Here is a 21,651-nt window from a genome sequence, read left to right on the forward strand (position 1 = left end):
GCTTTAGCTTTACAAGAGTATGCAAACTATAAGTGTATTTAGATTAAAGAGGTAGCCATCTTACAATTAACACATGATTGGAGGTGGGGCTGTCATCAGGGACCCCCCAAGGGATCCAAAGAATGAAGGGGCCACATCCCTTCTAAGTTTTTCCTGCAGAGCAGCGCTCCCAGACACCTGGTCGTGCAGGGAACGGCAGCCCAACCCCATTCACTAAATCAGCGCTGCAGCCCCTTCATTCTTGGAATCTTTGGGGTCCCTGATGTCAGTTGATTATATCTCCTAGCATTATAGTGTATCTTTCCTGTAAAAGATAGGAATACCCCTTTATGTGCTATCCCATCAGAACTGTTCAGGCTTCATACACACAACCGGGTCTGTATCTCTGCCCGCAGGAAATGGATCCGCAAAATCCGGATACCTTCCGTGTGCATCTGCACTTTTCCCACTCCCATCAATACAAAGGACTATTCTTGTCTACAATACGGACCAGGGTAGTGTGCATGTCCCCATAGAAATGAATGGGTCAGTGTGCCGGCTGGGCAAATTATAGTCCGCAATGCACGGGCACCGACCATATGCCCGCCGTCTGCAAACACAGACCCATTCACTTGGGGTACGCGATCTGCATCTGACTGTCCACACCACAAAAAAGTAGGGCATGCACTACTTTTTTTTTTTTTGCGGTGTGGAGGCACTCCGTACTGCTTCGGATCAGTGGCTCCGTTCCGCACCGTATCATCGGGATTGCAGACCCATTCTAGTGATTTAGTCCACATCCGTGATACGATGTGCACACGGCCGGTACCCTTATATTGCGGACCCGATGTTTGCGGGTTGCAATGCGGACCTGGCCGGGCAACAGCCGTGTGCATGAGCCCTAAGGAAGAAAAATATGGTCGTGTGCATGAGCCCTAAGGAAGAAAAATATGGCCGTGTGCATGAGGCCTTAGGTGGGTGCAGGCTGTTACAGAAATTCTGCACTGATTTTTTCACACCATATCTACACCAAAAAAATCGCATGTGTTAGGCTTCACATCTCCGTTTCGATTTTACGTTCTTCTGATCCATCAGAAAAACTTAAAAAAAAAAAAAAACAGGATCCTTAAAAAAAAATAGCTGCACATTGGACGGATTGTGTAGTATTGATTGGTTTAGCGATGTTTGGTATCACTGTATGTTATTTATATAACTGTTCTAGGTATATATGATTTTATAGCACTGGGAGCATATTACTACTTATTATTATCAATCATTTTTTTCCTTTTGATCATCAATCACTAATTACTACCTCAGTGTATGATATATATATATATATATATATATATGTCTTTTTATATATTTATCATCTATACGTGAAGACTTATTTATTTAATTTTTTGGTTCTAGCACTTGTCACTTTATTGCTGCATGTGTTTTCGCTTTGCACTCCTTCCCGGTTTTTGCACTCTGTGCACTTAGCCATGTATATGATTATTTTGGTATGCAACGTATAACACTGCACGCGATTCATCCGGTCCATCCAGAGGGGTTCCCTCCCCCTAGTACCTTGTCCTCTTATTTTAAAAAAGATGGAACGGTCATTTCCAGTTCCGCTCTACATTGCGCATACTGCCCATATTTGGAACGGGTACTCCCGCAAGTGAGATGCCGCATCCCTATGGGAGCTCCTGGAATACACCGGATATGATGGGGAGTATGCGCGGTTTGGGACACAGGTGATCCATGTATAATCTATGTGAATGGAGGATGGGAGGGGTTTTGGAAATCTGTAGGCACATGTGCGACATGCCCCCTGGGAGGAGCTGAAGGGCGAAACGCGTGTCGGGGAAGCGGTGGTGGCTCTGTAGTCCTGCGGTCTGTATTCATTTGAACTTTCTCCCTTGCTTTCGCTCATCTCCTGTTATGTATTTAATGCTTTTATATATTTGCCCAGTGCATGTGTGACTTCTATATAGAGCAGGCATCCTCAAACTGCGGCCCTCCAGCTGTTGTAAAACTACAACTCCCACAATGCCCTGCTGTAGGCTGATACCTGTAGGCTGTTCGGGCATGCTGGGAGTTGTAGTTTTGCAACAGCTGGAGGGCCGCAGTTTGAGGATGCCTGATATAGAGGATTGGCTTTTGTCTACCCGAGGATTAAACGAGGCGGCGTGCGTTTACCTCAGCGCCTCGCACCTCACCGTGGCCTGTTCGTGTAGACGGCTTATATATCGGAGGCGTGAAGTAGCAAGGAGGGATTGGTACTTTTGTATCTGGACGTATATGGATTTTTTCCTTATCCGATTTTCTTTCTGATCATGTGATTTGTATTGCTACGGTTCCGCCGCCTATTGCCAGATTGGGATCCGTTTTTATTGAATAGTATTATTATCATGTATTGTGTATTATTGTAATGTTTTACAGAGGTTATTTGAATAAAGATGTAATTTAATATGTAATAGTGTTGTGTAACATTGGTTATCATTTTGGTGTATTAGGTTCTATAGTGATTAGATGGCCCTAAGCAGTGATGGGCAAACTGCGGCTCTCCAGGTGTTGTAAAACTACAAATCCCATCATGCCCTGCTGTAGGCAGACTGGGCATACTGGCAGTCTCTCCTAGGAAGATACGTGGGTCTAATAGAGAGGCATTCTCACCCTGGATGCCCCTCACATTTTTTCTGTTTGTTTTTTTTCCTATAGAGAAATCTACGGGAAAACACCTGAAAAAAGTCTTAAAACCCAACTACAAAAAATGCGCCGTCTGGAGGTTGATGTCTAATGTCCTATTGGTCAGCAAGTAACATCTGCCTGTGGTCTTTCCAGGCCCCAAAAAGTTTTAAAAAAAATCACCCTTAGGGCTCATGCCCACGAACGTAAGGCTCCGTGCCCGTGCTGCGGTCCGCAATGCATGGGCACAAACCGTGAAGCAGTCGCATGCGGATCGCGGACCTATTCACTTGAATGGGGTCCGCGACCCGCACCGCAAAAAAATAGTGCATGCGCTACTTTTTTGCGGTGCGGAGGCACGGCCAGAAACACCACGGAAGCACTCCATAGTGCTTCCGCGGGGTTCCAATCCGTGCCTCCGTTCCGCATCTCCCAGATTGCGGACCCATTGAAGTGAATGGGTCTGTGATCCGTGATGCACCCGGCAGGGGCCCGTGTATTGCGGGCCGCAATACGACTTCGGGCAGCACACAGTCGTGGGCATGAGCCCTTAGGCCTGTTTCACATGAGTGATACGGATTGTGTCAAGATCTGTTCAGGAAAAAACGGATGGTTTCGCACACAAGTGAGTCAGTCAGTTTAGTCTGCGATTGCATTCAGTGCCTGCGTTTATTCTGCATGGGTACATTCCGTTTTTTATGCTTTTTTTCACGCACGTAAATAAAAACTGAAGAACAACCATCTACATCTCCTAGCAGCCATCAGTGAAAAACACACTGCATCCGGACGCCTTCCGTTTTTCACTTCTATGGAGCCAGCGCTGGCACAATATAGAAGATGCCTGGATTTTTCCCGCAACGCAGAGATGATGTATGAAAACCGTCTCACAAATGCATTGCAATACCGGATCAGTCTCTCCGGTTGTCATCCGGAAAAATGGATCTGGTATTTGTTTTTTTCTCATTTTTAAAGGTATGCGCAGACCGCAAAACCGGATCCGTTTTGCCAGAACACTCGGGGCCGGATCCGGTATTAATGCATTTCAGTGGAAATTAAGGTCGGATCCGGCATTCCAGCAAGTGTTCAGGATTTTTGGCCGGAGAGAAAACTGCAGCATGCTGCGGTATTTTCTCTGGCCAAAAAACGTAAAAGGGACTGAACTGATGCATCCTGAACGGATCGCTCTCCATTCAGAATACATGGGGATAAAACCGATCAGTCCTTTTCCGGTATTGAGCCCCTAGGACGGAACTCTGTGCCGGAAAAGAATAACGCTAGTGTGAAAGTACCATTAGTGGACATGTACAGGTCTTTGTAGTTTATGCAGATTTTCCACGTGAATTTTTGTACGTTTTTTGCTGTTTCCACACCAAAATCTGCATGAATTTTCCCCAGACCGTACCCACATATTTTAATGTGTGCATTTACACATCGGTGGTCTGGCGTGGTCCGTGGATCTGTGGTTTTGGCACGAAAGCATGCTCCACTTTGTCCGTGTTCAAGGATCCATCACTCCTATTAGGCCTCATTCACATTTCCGTTTTCTCACTGACGTGTGCTGTCAGCATTTTCCACGGACAGCACACGTACCCACTTATTTCAATGTGTCTCTTCATACATCAGCATTTTTTTTTTTACTGTCCATGGGTCAGGGACAAAAACACTGAGACATGCACTACTGGTGACGCGGACCAAACACACCCATTGACGTCTGTGAAAATCACGGACACGACACGGATGGCATCTGCGTAGCATCCGTTTTTCTCTAACCACTGATAGGAGGTGCTCTGAAAATTAATTTTCAGCTGTGCTGTGAAACATGGATGACACACGGACCAAATGCGGACGCCTCACTGACCCTCATCACGGTTTTCATCACAGACGTGTGAACGAGGCCATAACATGGGGTGAAATCTGCACTGAAAATCCACACAAATAATTGGCATCCTGCAGATTTCAAAATCCATATCGCAGGTCAATTTCCGCACCGTGCAGTTTTCCGGACTGCACCAAGAATGTACACGTCCATCAATGGCGCGGTTACAACGCAGACACCCCAGGACGCCTTGGTTTCTGCTTTGGTTGAGCAGGCTCCCACCGCAGCTTCCCAAGGTGTCCGCGCGGTGGATGTATACATTCTCGGACCGGAAAACCGGACAGGAAAAACCCTCCGCAGCACAGATTTGGCCTGGTTTTCGGCACCGAATCCGCGCCAAAAAAATGACATCTGAACATATCCTTAAGGGCTCATGCACACGAATGTATTTTGTTTCCATGTCTGTTCCGTTTTTTTGTGTGGATAGGATGCGGACCCATTCATTTCAATGGATCTGCAAAATATTCTGCCCGCATCCGTATGTCCGGTCCGTATACCCGCAAAAAAAAAAAAAAGAGAACACGTCCTAATCTTGTCTGTTTTAGGCATTGTTACAATGGTTCCGGAAAAAAAATTAAATAAATGGATGTCATACGTTTTTCAATGGGCCCGCATCCGTATGTCCGATCCGTAGCCCCGCAAAAAAGATAGAACGTGTCCTATTCTTGTCCGGTTTGCAGACAGGGATGGACATTGTTACAGTGGATCTGCCAGGGGAAAAAATGGACGACGTCATCCGTATTTTTTTGTGGACCGCAAAATACATACAGTCGTAGGCATGAGCCCTAACTGTGGATTTCTTTTGCATGAAAGAGCAGGCGTAAGGCGCACCGTGTGCATGTGCCCCTAGGATGCTTCACATGCGGTGGCTGAAGTGCCGCCATACAGTAACCGCCAGGTGTGAATAGCTGTGTCCAGAAGCTCTGTCGCAGGCAGCAGTCCAGGAGCTGGGTGCTGAGGGCAGGATGCCAGGCTTGGCTGGCACATGTGCCCCCCGGGAGCGGAGCCCTGCCGCCTGCGGTTTGCCGGCAGGATGTGGCCTCCGGCGCTGCAGGGGTTAAGGATCACACATGCTGCACTTTTTTTTTTTTTTTTTTTTGCACATTTCCGCGTTGTCACCGTTTCCGCTCCCCCTTCCCAAAATCACCAAAACTCCTGCCCCGCACACACAGCATGGACGACCCGGAGAGTGCGGAGGGGCCCCGGGCCCAGAGAGCCGGCCTGAGCGCCCTCATCCCGGGCAGGGGCTTCCTGGCATCGCGGAAAGGGCAGCTGCTGCTGGCAGAATGGGTGAGTGCAGCATCATCACCCCCATCATCTCCTGTACTACTACCGCCCCCGGCCTGATGTGAGGCGGCGGAACAGGCAGCTGCACACCGTCTCCCAGGGCTACTTCTTAAAGGGCCACACCCCAGAGGTAGACCGCCTATAGCCATATACAGGACTGGTATGGATAAAACCGCCACATGGTCCGCGCTCTGTGGATCTAAGCTGCTGCGGTATCTGAGGAACTGAATCCACCTGGGGGGCCAATTGCAACAGAAAAAAACAACCTTTCCTATTGGCAGAGGCTGAGACGCGAATTTTGTCACAGGATTCGGCGCCAAATGCACTGAAACCGCTTCCCATTGTTTTCCATGGGAGACCACGCCATAGTTCACACGGCCGAGGCTTCTTAACTTGCGTTTTTTTTCCAGACCGCGCCAAGCGAGGGCGAAAGCGCCACTCAAAATGAATAATCGCGGTTTCTGCTGTGGCCTACGCGGCAGATTTTGACGTGCCTAAAATCCATCATGTGAACGTAGCCTTATCTGCGCCGCAGCTCAGTGTCCGAGTGGATTCTGTAAAATTTAATCGCTTTCCTGGCGCAGAAAACCCGCAGCGCATCTTCCAGGTGTGAACGTTCCCGTATTCAGATACTGCAGCGTGAGGTGCGGGGGCGGGTAACATGTAGATAAAATGTTTCACCTGTAAAAACTGCAACCACAAAAACCGCGGCAAAACCGCAGGGGTTTTTCCCAGGGCAGTCCGCGCGCTCGCTGGAAGGCGCATTCCTCCGACATAGACCTGCAGGCTCTGCTCGGCCGAGCATGCAGGTGTGCGCAACAGAGAGAGGAGAAGAAGCCGCGTCCACGCACCTCTGGTGCCAGCTTATCTCCCTTGCCAGTCTGCCATCGAGGGATTAGATATTAGCCGGTCCTGCCCAGTGTGTGTGGCCACCTTAAAGGGGTATTCCGAAGTTCTAGCCTACCACGGTTTACACTGCCTACGTTTTGGACAGGATTGGTAAACCTATTCTTTCCTCACGTGGCCGGCTTTGTGGTGCCCTGCGTCTTGTACAGATCTCTCGAGAGGTAGACGCCCACGCAAATTTTTGCTGCAGATTTATCAGAACTTGAGCAAGGAAAAAAGTTCTCTAGTTTTGATAAATCTGCAGCAAAAAGTTGCCCAGCAGGAGTGGGCGTCTGCCATCTGGACAAGACGCAGGATCGCAGTTGTCGATGGATCTGCCGATCGGACTCCAGATCTAATTTTTTTTAGAGACCCCCTTTAGGTGACACACGGCAGTCAATAATAACCCCGCAGGCGAAGCTGCCTATAAGCCCCCCCCCCCCCCATGGCATGTGCCGTCTTATCTCGGATCCATCTGCCGAAACCTCATTATTATCCCTCAGCCACTTAATGCAGTCAACATGTGTCCCGAAGGGGGGGCGGCGGAGTTCACTCCTTCCAGATGGAGAAGGCATCTTGTCTTTCAGATCCTCGCTTGACTTCGGGGCATTAGGGGCCCGAGGGGATGAGATAATGGATGACCGCGCCCCAGCCCAGTGTTGAGGTGAGGGCCTGGCAAGTAATGACTTCTGCACAGAAAAAAATTAAAAGTCAACATTTTTGGTGCTTTTCATTTACCAGTTCTATCTGTGCCTGGGAAAGCTGGGTGAAGATTTGGGAAGAGCAGCGATGCCCCCCGGTGGTTGGGAGGGTGGGTCTGATCGCCTTGGAGCGCCGCCAGCTGTGATATCATCAGTTCAGTTTGTCTCGTGCTGCGCAGATGACTTCACATCTAAAATATCCAGAATAGTCTTATTGTAATCTTCTAGCCTCACAGCTCCGAGTGGAACCACCCGAATTCTGATGTAACCCTCAGAGGGGTCAGCGTTCTACCCCCCATGATGTCCTTTGCATTGACTGGGTTCCTCGTTGCCTGATCTGGGTGATTCGTGGCATGATCTGTGCCAATGCTAAGTGGTGTCCAGAGCTGCCTGGTCACCCTCCTGGACTAGTGCTCCCTCTGCTGGGGAAGTGCATGTACTTGTTACCCCCAGACTTGTATTGTAAGGATATGGGGGGGGGGGGGGGGCGTTATTCCCCAATCAATACAATTTTAAAGGGCATCTGTCAGCAGATTTGCACCTATCAAACTGGCTGACCTGATGTGCGCTTGGCAGCTGAAGGCGTCATGTTCATATGTGCCCGCATTGCTGAAAAAAAATGAATTTTTAATGCAAATGAGCCTCTAGGAGCAATGGGGGCGTTTTCATTACACCTAGAGGCTCTGCTCTCTCTGCAACTGCCGCACCCTCTCCACTTTGATTGACATGAACAGGTATGATGAAGTTTATTTTACACTGTCTGGCCCTGTCAATGCAAGTGCAGAGGGCGCAGCAGTGGCAGAGAGAGCAGAGCCTCTGGGTGTAATGGTAACGCCCCCGTTGCTCCTAGAGGCTCATTTGCATATAATAAAACCTCATGTTTCTCAGCAATGCGGGCACATACGAACATGGGACCAACACAGATGCCTTAAGCTGCCAAGTGCAAGTCAGCCAGTGTCATAGGTACAAAACTGCTGACAGATGCCCTTTAGGCTGGGCTGCTGCTTTTTCACATGATCCTGGCTGTTAATGCAGGCAATTGCGCCCGCTGCATATAAGCGATCCCATCGGCACCCCGCAAATGCGATTGCGTGATGCAGATTCCAATAAATGCAGGTTGGGGCCTAGTGTAGGCCCCAAGCCTGCCTCCAGTATTTCCACTGACATTAAAGGGGTTCTGCAGTTTGTTTAAACTGATCTATCCTCTGGATAGATCATCAGCATCTGATCAAGTGAACAGAGCTTAGCCGCGCCCAGGCCAGTTGATAAAAGTCGTGATGTCACTCGGCCAGCGGTAAACGGCGAGAAGGCCATGGCGCTGCCTTCTCAAACAGCTGATCGGCGATGGTACCTGGTGTCGGACCCCCGCCGATCAGAAGCTGATGATCTATCCAGAGGATAAATCATCAGTTTAAACAAAGTGCAGAACCCCTTTAAAATGCATTGCACTATAGGAATAGCTATAGGAATAGCGCAATGTATTTTAGAAGCGATTAAAAGATCGTCTATTATAGACCCTTGTGGGACTATTAAATGGTTAAAAAAAAATAATAATGGTATTTCCGCATGTTTGGTATCACTGCATCTGTAACGCCCCGCACTACACAAATATCATGTATGGTGAATCGCGGCTTGTTGCTTAGTCACTACCAAAAAAACGGAATAAAAAGCTACCAAAGTGTTCTGTGCCCGAATGAGTAATTACCAATGAGATCTACAAATCGTTCTGCAAAAATCGAGCCCGCGCAACGCTCCGCTGGAAGGGAAAAAAGTTACAGATGCAGTGATGCCAAAAAATATTCAATTATAATTTTTTTTTATTTTAAAGGGTTTTTATTGCACAACAGTAGTAAAATGTAATAAAACCCCCATGTATTTAGAATCGCTTTGAAAGTATTGCCCCAGAGAGTAAAGTTATTTGTACCGAAAAACAAGTTTATAACGTAAAAACTCAGCGGCGGCGGCATTGCTGTTTTTTCCTATCCCCTTCTCAGAAAGAGTTAATAAAATTAGCTATGTGTACCCCAAAATGGCATCGTTAAAAACTACAACTTCTCCCGCAGACAACCCCAACCCCCTGTGGTCCTGAAGGGGTTAAACCGGCCGCGGTGTGTTTCACGTGTTTCTCTCTGGTGTGTTTGGTTTGCAGGTGGTGTCGCTGATCACATTCATCTGTTACGTGGCGTCCACGGCCGTGGCCCTCATGACCGTCCCCCTGATAGAATTCCTCTGGGCCCTCTTTACATTCTTTGCTTACTCCATGAAACTGAACGAGCAGCTGAAGGGAATTTTCTGGCCGCTGCTGGTAAGTGCTGCCCACAATGGGGGACACTGGGGCTCGCGGAGCAGAAGAATCTGCCGTCACTCTCACACTAGGATGTCGCAGGGCCCGGCTCCTCTAGCGGGACACAACAGAAATAACGTAAAGTTCTCCCAAAGTAATAAAAAATAAAATACTGCAGGGACCCAGTACGGCAGCGCACACAGTCCCTATGGGAATGTATTACAGGTACTCCATGTGCCAGGGTACCGTGAAGCCTCATACTCTCCCCCGTCAGTGAATGGAAAAAGTCCAGGCAGTGTGCCAACAATAAAGGGGGTATCCCATGAGTATGGGCATCATACAGCACATGACGACCTCTTGCTAGAACCAGCCCTGCACCTCACATGGATCCAGAGATCTCCCCATTCATTGCTCTGATAGATTTATATAGAGCTGGCAGCTCAAGAGGCATGTCCTTCCTGTTGCAGCTGGGGGAGGGGGGGGGGGGGTCCTTCCTCTTGGGGGGCGTGTCCTGCCTGCTGCAGCTTTGGGGGGGGGCGTGTCCTGCCTGCTGCAGCTTGGGGGGTGTGTGTCCTGCCTGCTGCAGCTGGGGGGGGGGGGCGTGTCCTGCCTGCTGCAGCTGGGGGGGCGTGTCCTGCCTGCTGCAGCTTGGGGGGCGTGCCCTGCCTGCTGCAGCTTGGGGGGCGTGCCCTGCCTGCTGCAGCTTGGGGGGCGTGCCCTGCCTGCTGCAGCTTGGGGGGCGTGTCCTGCCTGCTGCAGCTTGGGGGGGGCGTGTCCAGCCTGCTGCAGCTCGGGGGGGGGGGTGTCTCCTTCCTGCTGCAGCTCGGGGGGTGTCTCCTTCCTGCTGCAGCTCGGGGGGTGTCTCCTTCCTGCTGCAGCTCGGGGGGTGTCTCCTTCCTGCTGCAGCTCGGGGGGTGTCTCCTTCCTGCTGCAGCTCGGGGGTGTGTGTGTCTCCTTCCTGCTGCAGCTCGGGGGGGGTGTCTCCTTCCTGCTGCAGCTCGGGGGGGGGGGGGTGTCTCCTTCCTGCTGCAGCTCGGGGGGGGGGTGTCTCCTTCCTGCTGCAGCTCGGGGGGGGTGTCTCCTTCCTGCTGCAGCTCGGGGGGGGGGGGGGGTGTCTCCTTCCTGCTGCAGCTCGGGGGGGGGGGTGTCTCCTTCCTGCTGCAGCTCGGGGGGGGGGTCTCCTTCCTGCTGCAGCTCGGGGGGGGGGGGGGTGCCCTTAGGAGGCAGTTGAAAGATGGAACTGAGCATGTGCGTCCAGCCTGGTGAGGTGGGCAGAGAAATACGAAAAATAACAAACAGGTGGCGCTATACTGATCCATTCTATTGACTAGCTCAGTGGCTATGCTAAATTCTTAATTACATGCCAATACATAATTACTTTCTGTGACAAATTCTGTAGTTTTCAGTTATTTGCTTCGTTATCATGGCGCCCCCTGGTGTTTCATCTGTAAAGTAATGTTTACGTCCACCTGCTGAGCTGGATTAGCATGGTCGCACGCGCTCAGAGAGCTGCAGAGCAATGAATGGGGAGATCTCTGGATCCATGTGAGGTACAGGGCTGGTTCTAGCTTTGTTAGACAGAGATTGTCATGTGCTGTATGATCTCTGATTTTCATATTTGATCTCATAGTATAACTCCTTTAAAGGGGTTTCCCAGGAGGTAATCTATTGATGCGCCGGACCCCCAGCACTCGGGTATTGGCTGTTCGAAGGGGCCGCAGCATTTGGATAAGGGCTGCGGTCTCTTCACAGTGTATAAAGCACAGCGCCATACATTGTATAGTGGCAATGCTTGGTATTGCAGGTCAATCTCATTAGCGTGAATGGGGCTGAGCTGCACAAAGGCCATGTGACCGATGGACGTGACATTCTCTTATCCAGAAAAACCTGCCACTTTGTGGGGGTGGCTACCATTTTGGTGGACTCGCCATGTCTTTGCCTTAGGGCTCATGCACACAAACGTATTTTCTTTCCGCTTCCGTTCGTTTTTTTTTTTTTTTGCGGACCGCGTGCGGAACCATTCACTTCAATGGGTCCACAAAAACAACGGAAGGTACTCCGTGTGCATTCTGTTTCCGTATTTCCGTTCGAAAGTAGTGCATGCACTGTTATTGTCCGCAAATCGCGGTCCAAGGCCCCATTCAAGTCAATAGGTCTGCAAAAAATACGGAACGCACACGGAACACATCCGTATGTCATTCGCATTTCATCCGTATTTTGCGTATCCATACTGTAGAAATGCTATGCCCAGCCCATATTGCTCATGTGTTTGGTGATTAATAAGCTACTGTTTCCGTTTCCGATCCGCAAAAAACGGATCAAATATGGATATGTTTTGTGCAATAACGGAACGGAAGAGGACTTAAATCTGAGGGGAAAAAAACTCAGATACAGAACAACGGATCCGTGAAAAACGGACCGCAAAACAACAGCGGTCATGCGCATGAGCCCATCTGAACGTCTGCTATGTAATATTACATTTCTGCAGGTAAATACTTGACTCGCTGCAGCTTCCCCTAGCAAAATCGGCGCGGATAGCTCCAGTCTAAAAGGGGTGGTCTCTGGTGGGACAACTCCATTAAAAATGGAAGCTCATTTGAAAGGCTACAGACACATTTGCACAATTTTTTTTATTATCCATTTTCTTCCTAAGTACAAAATTAAGCAACTTTCAAAATAGTCTTGATTTAATAATTTCTGACAGTTTTGCTTCTGCAGAGCCCAAGTCCATCATCTAGCTGCTGGGGTGGATGAATCTGTCAGCCCCTGTTTCTGATGGCTCTCTCTGCTCTCCCCCTCCCTTCTCTGTGTTAGAGATAGCAGCAGGGAGGGGGAGGAGGTCGCACACCGCAGATGTGTGTGGAGAAGGGGGAAAGCATCCAAGGAGGACAGCTTACCCAGGCTTTACATAGAGAGGAAGAGGGAAGACAGCAGCATCCTGGACATACAGACCTCAGATCCTGCATGTGTTACTGGGCCATGACCACGTGAAGAAAAAAATAAGTCTGAAATTAGGAACAAAATGCAAACTGAATATCCGGGGTCTGAAAATGAATGTAGGAGTGAAGATTAATGTCCAAAACGCGGGGCAACTTATTGACGTGTAATCATATACTGAGTAAAGATCATTATTTCCAGGTCAAAGTTGTCGATAGCCGTTAAAGGGTTATTCCAGCTTTAGGGAGCTGTACCTCAGTCCGGTCACCTGCTCCCTGCCCCTTGGTTCCAGCGCAGAAGCTCCTCTCGGTGATGCTTCTGGTCCCAGGCATGTACACATCTGGACGGGGCCAGCTGTGACACTGTGGTCAGTTACTGGCCTCAGCGGTAATATATCCCCAGCGGCGCTTACTGCTGGGTCATATGTCCCTTGATGTCATGGCCTCACAGTGGCACATGTGACCCCGTCCATGTCTGGCACCAGGAGCATCGCCCAAGTCATAGGGCAGGGCTGGCCAACCTGCGGCTCTCCAGCTGTTGTAAAACTACAACTCCCACCATGCCCTGCTGTAGGCTGATAGCTGTGGGCATGCTGGGAGTTGTAGTTTTGCAGCAGCTGGAGAGCCGCAGGTGCCGTTCCTTTATTATTCCTACTAGAAGTAATGAATGAACCGTGAGCAGTTTGCAATGAAGGTCCAGATGGGTGTTACCAGGTGGTGTGTCCCTGCACAGTCTGACACTATACAATCGGTGCTGCCAGTGTCTGACTGTGCGGGGACACGCCACCAACTGGTAACACCCATCTGGACCTTCATTGCAAACTGCATGTCATTTACTCATAACTTCTAGCAGGAATAATAAAGGAATGGCACAACATAGTCGTGAGAGGTCCTCTTTAAGGCTGCGGCTACATGTTAATTTCTACATCTTCCCCCAAGAAATACCGGAGGTGGTCGTGGTGGACGTTGCCTTCAGTGTCCTGACGGGCAGATTGATCTGCGGCCTGGATTGTCTTGGCTGCTCCGTCTGTTTATATTGGGTGGGGGAGGGGGTGACCAGATCCTTCAGGACTAAATATTACTGTTACCTTGTGACAGATCTGGGGCTGGTGATTTATAGCTCCATTGTGTGTTTGGATTACAGTGCATTAGCCCACCCTGCGCCCCCTGAGTTAACCCTGCCCGCTCTGCTCCCTCCTAGGACTTCATCCGCTGTGTCTCTGCCGCCATCATTTATTTTGTGATCTCGCTTGTGGCTGTGTCCAAGTATTCCTGTGGGGCCTCGAAAGCGGCTGCGGTGAGTTCTCGTTTCGTATGTATTTGCGGTCATGGTGTATTTTTTTTTCTTTCTGAGTACCCCTTTAAGAATCCTTTTAAATAGCGTCACGTGAAGTAAAGAAATGATGGGCCCAAAAAAACAAAACGCGTCACTGCTCCCTCTAGTGGCCGCCCTGGATCAGTGACAGAGCCTATAGAACTCTATTACACTATAGCCTTAAAGGGGTATTCGGGTTGGGAGAAGTTATCCCCTAACCACAGGATAGACTGCTGGGACCCCCACTGATCACGAGACCCCGTACCCAAAATGAACAGGTCCGGTATGCGCACAGCCGCTCCATTCACCCGGCTATTTCCAGAACAGATAGAGATGAATGGGGCAGCAGTGCGCATGCCCAACCTGCCGCTCAGTTCATTTGGGTGGGGGGCCCTCAGGAGTACAGGGTCCCCACTGTGGTGATTGGTGGGAGTCCCAGTGGTAGAACCCCCACCAATCTGATAGGGGATAACTTACAACAGGAATACCCCTTTAAATGAATCCTTGTAATCAGTTATGGGGGTCTTCTGGTCCTCGTGTGACATCTCGTTGTATTGATCCCAGGTGCTCGGATTTATTGCCACCATCGTCTACGCCTTCGACTTCTACATCATCTTTAATGACCTGATCCAATTCCTGAAGAAGGGAGATTCTGCAGACGACGAACCTCAGCGACGGAAGTCAGACGGTAGGTACCTTACAGTCTAAGCGCCACCGTTCAACCCCGCTGCTCTGAGTCCCCATCTCTGCTTGCTTGCACATGAATGGGGTAGGCTGAATCCACTGGCAGAAAATAATGCCAGGACTAGAAATAAGAGTTTGTCACATCTTTGGACCCTCTTACCAGTAAAATGCTTGTCTGAGATTGGAAAAAAAATGGCGGCTTTCCTAAAAAACAAAACAAAAAAACAGCGCCACACCTGTCCACAGGTTGTAAGTGGTATTGCAGCTCAGCCCTGTTCACTTCAGTAGAGCTGATCTGCAGTACCAGACACAACCCATGGACAGGGAGTGGCGCTGTTTCTGGAAGAAAGCAGCCACGTTTCGCTAATCCTGGACAACCCCTTTAAAGGGAACCTGTCACCGGGATTTTGTGTATAGAGCTGAGGACATGGGTTGCTAGATGGCCGCTAGGACATCCACAATACCTAGTCCCCATAGCTCTGTGTGCTTTTATTGTGTAAAAAAAAAACGATTTGATACATATGCAAATTAACCTGTCCCTGACTCATCTCACTGCTTGAAAAAGGTTCCATGGAGTGAACTGAAACGTCGCATTTTTGGTGAATAAAGCACATGTCACTTTAATGGATGAGCCGCGGTATTCTTATTTTTATTGATGCATAAGTGGTAGAATCAGCGCCCCAAAAGCTGGCACTCCGTTCGTACTTTGGTCTGGTGGTGCTGCCCAGAAGTTTTTATTTTAACCCATGTCCTCAGCTCTATACACAAAATCCCGGTGACAGGTTCCCTTTAAAGGGTCGCCTCACTTCAGTAAATGGCATTAATCATGTAGAGAAAGTTAAAGGCTTTGTACACCTTTGGGGGTATTTTTTTTATTAGTGCATTGTACTCATTATGAGCTAAAAAAAAACAAAACATTTTTTTCAATTGGTCTTTATTAAAAAATGTAGAGTCCTTTTCTGTGTACAGAGCTGAGATGCTCCACTAGCAGGATCAGTATTTTCTCTCGCTTCCGTCAGGCAGGGAGCTGACGGGCTCCTTATGTCTGCCCCCAGACCTTATAAACACTCGGCAAAGCTCATTCCTTATCTTACTGATAAGAATGTGGCTTTAAGTGTTTATCTCCTCTTAGTAAGGGTCCATCCACACGTCCGTATGTGTTTTGCGGATCTGCAAAACACGGACGCCGGCACATCGCCGCCACTATCATAGAAAATGCCTTTTCTTGTCCGCAAGTGCGGATGCTGACAGCACATTCCGGCCCCGTTGAAAATGAATGGGTCCGCACCTGTTCCGCAAAATTGCAGAACGGATGCAAACCCATTTTGCGGACGTGTGATTGGACCTTTATTTAGAGATAACTTATTCGAAGACCTGTAAGTGAAAGTAGGATTCACACAGCTAGACAAATGGTTAACCCTTTGTGACAGGACGGCTCCAAATTTTTAATAAAAACCAATTTAATAGTTTTTTTTTTTAGCCCCAAATGAGCAAAATGCAATCATAAAAAAAAATTGTCTCCAAAGGTGTACATAGCCTGTAATACAAGGCACTTACTAATGTACTGGGATTGTCCATGTTGCCTCCTTTGTTGGCTTCATTCATTTTTCCATCACATTATACACTGCTTGTATCCATGGTTACGACCACCCTGCAATCCAGCCGCGATGGTCGTTCTTGCACATTATAGGTAAAAGCACCAGCTCGGGACCCTGGGAGCCCACATAGGCATGCATCGTCCAGCCCGGCCACCTCGTATCTGGATTGCAGGGTGGTCGTAACCCTTGAATGCGAGCAGTGTATAATGTGATGGAAAAATGAATCCAGCCAGCAGAGGAGGCAACATGGAGAATCACAATACATTAGTAAGTGGCTTGTATTAACTTTCTCTACATGATAAATGCAATTTGCTGAAGTGAGACGAGCCCTTTAATTCAGTCAGACCATTGCGGCGACCAGAGCGCCCCCTGTACATACTCAGAGCATCACACTCATCAATGCAGTGCTCTCTATGGACGTTATTATCTAGCCCTATCAAGAGAACAACAGAGCTGCAGTACTGTTATCCTAATTCTACACCTACTGTTATCAGAAGGATTACCCTGCAGATAACCTCTTCCCCCTCACAGTAGCAGTAAACGGACAGGGGATTACCAATCTGTCCTCACTGGTACGGAATGACAACATTTTGTATGTCTGTGCTACAGTACTGCCAAAATGAAAGACATACGGACGCCTTTCTAAAAAATAAACGTTTTCTATGAATATTGAGTTTTTAAAAAATTCCCATTTTCAGATGGAAATGTCCCTAAAAGATAAAATGGAACAGAAAAGAAACAGTAATGTTATCCCCACAACACACACTGTGGCCACGGTTATGGCGGTCACTCCGCTTTCCTATGGTCCTGAAGGGTTAACCTGCCTCATTCCTTTTGAATGTGCGTGTTTCCAGCATGAAGCAGTTTGCCCCGGGGTTTAGGATTTGCCCTTTTATAAGGTCAGAAGGGTCCTGGGGGGTCGTGTCTATGGTGACTAGAGATGAGCAAATTTCCGCTTATGAAATTCGTTTGTGATTCGTTTACCATAACGCAATTCTATGATGACAAGCCTTTAGAGGCATTCCGTTATACATTCCGCCATAATAGAAGTCTGTGGGCTGCAAAACGGATCCGTCCCGTTTCAGTTATGCAGGGCAGGACTCGGGATCAGGAGCGGACTCCCCTGCATTCCGGAAACGGGGCGGATCCGTTTTGCAGCCCATAGACTTCTATTATAACGGAATGCCTCTAAAGGCATTCCATCATAGAATTGCGTTATGGTCCGTGGTAACGGAATCCATAACGCAATTCTGCTTTTACTAGTAAACAAAGCTTGAACGAATTTCAAAATATGAAATTCACTCCTCTCTAATGGTGACATTAAAAATAATCGCAGAAAGCGCTGATATTCTGCACGTAACCCAAGAATGTGACCCCCACAGCGATCCGCTCCGGAGATGTTTATTCTGCGGCCGCTCACATATCATTAATTAGACGCAGGATGTGCACGGCCGACCGGGTGCCATCAGGAAATGGGGACAGATTATGCAGAGCAAAGCAGGAAGGAATCATTTACAGGTCCCTGTCAGCGGCCACGTCTGCTCCGTGCAGGCGCCGCGCGGTGTCGCAGATCCATCATCATGTCGGCCACCACTGACTTCCAGGATTAGGCTGCATTTCAGGAATCGGCAACCTTTGGCACGCCAGGTGTTACAAAACTACAATTCCCAGCATGCTCCATTCATTTTGATGACAGTTCTGAGAAGAGCAGAGGAGGTATGCATGCTGGGAGTTTTTTTTCTCGTGTTTTCTGTGCAGATCTGCTTCAAAAACCTCAAGCTGAAAATTCAGCTTAGATTTGAAGTGAAAGCTTTTTTTAACACTGAAAAAAAAGACATGTATTCCGTGCTGTTTTTTTTTTTTTTTTTTATTTTTTTTTTTTTTTTTTAATTTTTTTTTTAAGCACTGCCCCTGAGGCCTTTTTCACACGAACAATACGGATTCGCTCCGGAAGCGTTCACTGAAACTCGCACCATTTTGCAAGCAACTTCAGTCAGTTTTGTCTGCGATTGCGTTCAGTTTTTTTTTTTTTTCCCCCTGCGCGGGTGCAATGCGTTTTGATGCGTTTACAAACAACATATCTTAGCAACCATCGGTGAAAAACGCATCGTATCCGCACTTGCTTCCGGATGCAATGCGTTTTTCATGCAGCCCCATTCACTTCTATGGGGCCGGGCCTGCGTGAAAAACTCAGAATATAGAACATGCCATGATTTTCACGCAACGCAGAACTGATGCGTAAAAACAACACTCATGTACACAGAGCCATTGAAATGAATGGGTCAGGATTCAGTGCGGGTGCAATGCGTTCACGTCGCGCATTGCATCCACGCGGAAAACTCACTTGTGTGAAAGGGGCCTAAGGATGGCTGCCCACGGAGCAGGTTTGTGTGCACCAAAACTGCACGTAAATCCACGCTATTTATCGTGGTTTTGCCGCAGATCTCATCCATCGAAAAGGGTGAAATCTGCACAAGAAAAACGTAACAACAGTTGAGACGCTGCAGATTTTAAAATCCGCACAGCAGGTCAATTTCCGCACCTAAGAAGAAGAAAAAAAAAAAAAAAGCAGTGTACACGGGGGGGTCTCTCTAATCTCATGCTGGTCCTGGATTACGCTGCGGTTTCTCTGCACAAGAATCCGCACAGAAAAACCATGAGCGATCCGCAATGTGTGCAGGTAGCCTTAGGCCGCTTTTCACACGAGCAAGTTTTCTGCTCGGGTGCGATGTATGAAGTGAACGCATTAGCACCCGCACTGAATCCTGACCCATTCATGTCAATGGCTCTGTGCACATGAGCGTCGTTTTTCACGCATCACTTCTGCGTTGCGTGAGAATGGCAGCATGTTCTATATTCAGCGCTTTTTCACGCAGCCCTGGGGCTTCAGTGAAAAACACATTGCAGTCCGGGTACAATTAGTTTTTTAACTGATGGTTGCTAAGAGATGTTGTTTGTAAATCTTCAGGGGTTTTTTCATGCACTGGAAAAACGCACGTGAAAAAAAAACGGAACACAATCGCAGACAAAACAGACGGAACTTGCTTGCAAAATGGTGCGAGTTTCAACAAATGTATCCGGAGCCAATCTGTATAGTTTGTGTGAAAGAGACCTTGGGGTGTTTTCACGCAGGTTTTTACCCCAAAAACACCTTTTTTCTTCACAAAAAACAAATAAAATAAAATTGGGAAACCAGCCGTGCAGCAGCATCAACAGACAGGGACAAAAAATAAATTAAAAAAAATTGATGACATTGAATCCTAAACCACTGACGGCTGCTGTGCTCACTTTCCAGGTGAAGGTACAGACTCGGACTCCGACTGATGGTCCCAGGAGAAGCGGAGACGTTTCCTTTCCCTCCCGGTGGATTGCGCTCGACCCTGGAGCCCACAGACATGTCATTATGGGGGAAGAGTGAAGGACGTTTTTTTAAATAGAGAAATTTTTTAGGGATATAATGAGGACAATTGAAGAGCTGATCCTCCGTGGACGTCGCCCAGTACATGGTGGACACCGATCACCTGCACCGGAGACACCGAGGAGGTCAGATTTTAGGCCCAGTATTACGGTGCACCTTCATATCCCCCTTTTTTGTATTTTAAGGGGCTTTAACTATTGACAATAATTATTACCGAATAGAACAGCACAAGAGGTGATAGAACCAGCGCTGACGTAGAAAACCAGATCCATTTTCAGTTAACCCTTCCAGGTAGTACCCCATTATATTTCGGTGGCTGGCACCATTCACTCCCCCACGTGAAGACAGAGCAGGGTGGCATCAATGTTGCCAGCTCTCTGCAGGGGGAAAAGATGGCTGCAGCGACCTGACATTGGATTGTAAGGCTTTATCGTGCATTATACAAAAGGGCCATTTTTTTAAAATCCCATTCACTACAATGTGACCTGTAAACTACGGCAGGCGGCCACAAATAAAACCAGACGTGTGAATGTACCCATACGCTGCGTTACGGTTAGTCTTCAGCTCTGTGACCAAGCCTCACGTCGGCGGTATGCCATTGTATACCTCCATGCCTGGTGTATAGCTGCATGTCCACCATAGGTTCCCACTGTGAAAAATGTGTATAATAGACATTTTTATAGCGGAGAAAAGTATTGTGCCAAAGGCCTAGGCTGGGCGAGCCCTATGGAGACCGTCTGTATATGTTAAACTTGGGGCTGGACGCAGGGTGCACACAGCCTTCATGGTACATTTTTGGGAGTAAGGGGGGGGGGGGGCATTTATTATGGGAAGTACACAACTTTGTGTTCAACTTTTTGTCGGATTTGCAACTTTTCCCTGCTAAAGCCACTTTTCTGTGGTGGAGGAGAAAGGCTGCGTGCCAGCCAGTAGGCACATCTGACTATTTGTGGTGTAGAAAATGACTTGAATCTACGCCAGCAAGGGAGCTAGTCTAGATTTAGGCAAGCCTCACGGCCGCCGGTGGGACACCTAAATGATGTAGAAGTTGGTGCATCTACATATAACTTAGGTGCATCAAGCGGCAGCAGACATAGACTAGGAACGGCGTCTAAATTGGCAGTCTTAGTAAATTTCCCCCTTGGTAGTTTAGGACCCTTGCAGAGGTAGGTACACACTGGCGTGTGTGTGGGGGGGAAAACCAATAAAGCACTCGTGGAGAAAAAAATGGCAGCTGCAGCCGTCCTCTACACTCCATGTAAAGCCAGATCACATCCATATTATGGCCACCTTGTGGTTCATGTGAAGTAAGCATAAATCAACATAAAAAAACAGCATTTCCCTCAAAAAAAAAAAGGAACTATTGTTTAAAGTAGACTTGTCCCTATGACACTGACCTGTTACATGTGCACTTGGCAGCTGAAGGCGTCTGTGTTGTTCCCATGTCCATATGTGTCCGCATTGCTGAGAAAAATTGTGTTTTATTATATGCAAATGAGCCTCTAGGAGCAACGTGGGCGTTACCATTACACCTAGAGGCTCCGCTCCCTCTGCACTTTAATTGATCAGACCAGGCAGTGTAAACATGATCATGTCTCGCCCTGACCTCCTAAAGTTAGTGTGCGGCGGTTTTTCCCCCCAAATATAACCTGGATGGTCGATTCCCTTCCCAGCAATGACCTTTATCTGTAAGAAATTATCCTAAAAAGTGCCGCTGAGTAATCTCAAGGAAAATATCACCTTAGCCATCCACCGAAAACACAGACGTCGAATCTTCTGCAGCCAAGATGTGAAGGACCCAACAATTATTATTTTTTAGCACTTGAGTAACTCTGTACAATAAAAACCACTGACCATAGAGACAATCAGCTGTGATCTGTGAGCGATCCTGGCAAGCAAGTGATGAATCTCCCTGCAGCGCCACCACAGGAGTAACGGGGCATTACACAATTCCCTGCAATGAGCAGCATTCTTTCCAGTATCCTAATAGGGATTTCTTTTTCTGAACTGGACAA

General features: G+C 48.2%; 1 protein-coding gene across 1 annotated transcript; it reads left to right on the top strand.

Moving 5' to 3' along the window:
* Positions 1–5,663: 5,663 nt before the first annotated feature.
* LOC122920426 (CKLF-like MARVEL transmembrane domain-containing protein 3) lies at positions 5,664–21,026 on the top strand. The gene is made up of 5 exons (XM_044269913.1): positions 5,664–5,818; positions 9,551–9,706; positions 13,823–13,918; positions 14,501–14,624; positions 19,514–21,026. Exons 1-5 carry the CDS (start codon positions 5,702–5,704, stop codon positions 19,540–19,542), a joined length of 522 nt encoding a protein of 173 aa, XP_044125848.1. The 5' UTR covers positions 5,664–5,701; the 3' UTR covers positions 19,543–21,026.
* Positions 21,027–21,651: the final 625 nt, after the last annotated feature.

The sequence above is a fragment of the Bufo gargarizans genome, chromosome 10 (assembly GCF_014858855.1).
Source record: "Bufo gargarizans isolate SCDJY-AF-19 chromosome 10, ASM1485885v1, whole genome shotgun sequence".
Taxonomy (NCBI): Eukaryota; Metazoa; Chordata; class Amphibia; order Anura; family Bufonidae; genus Bufo; species Bufo gargarizans.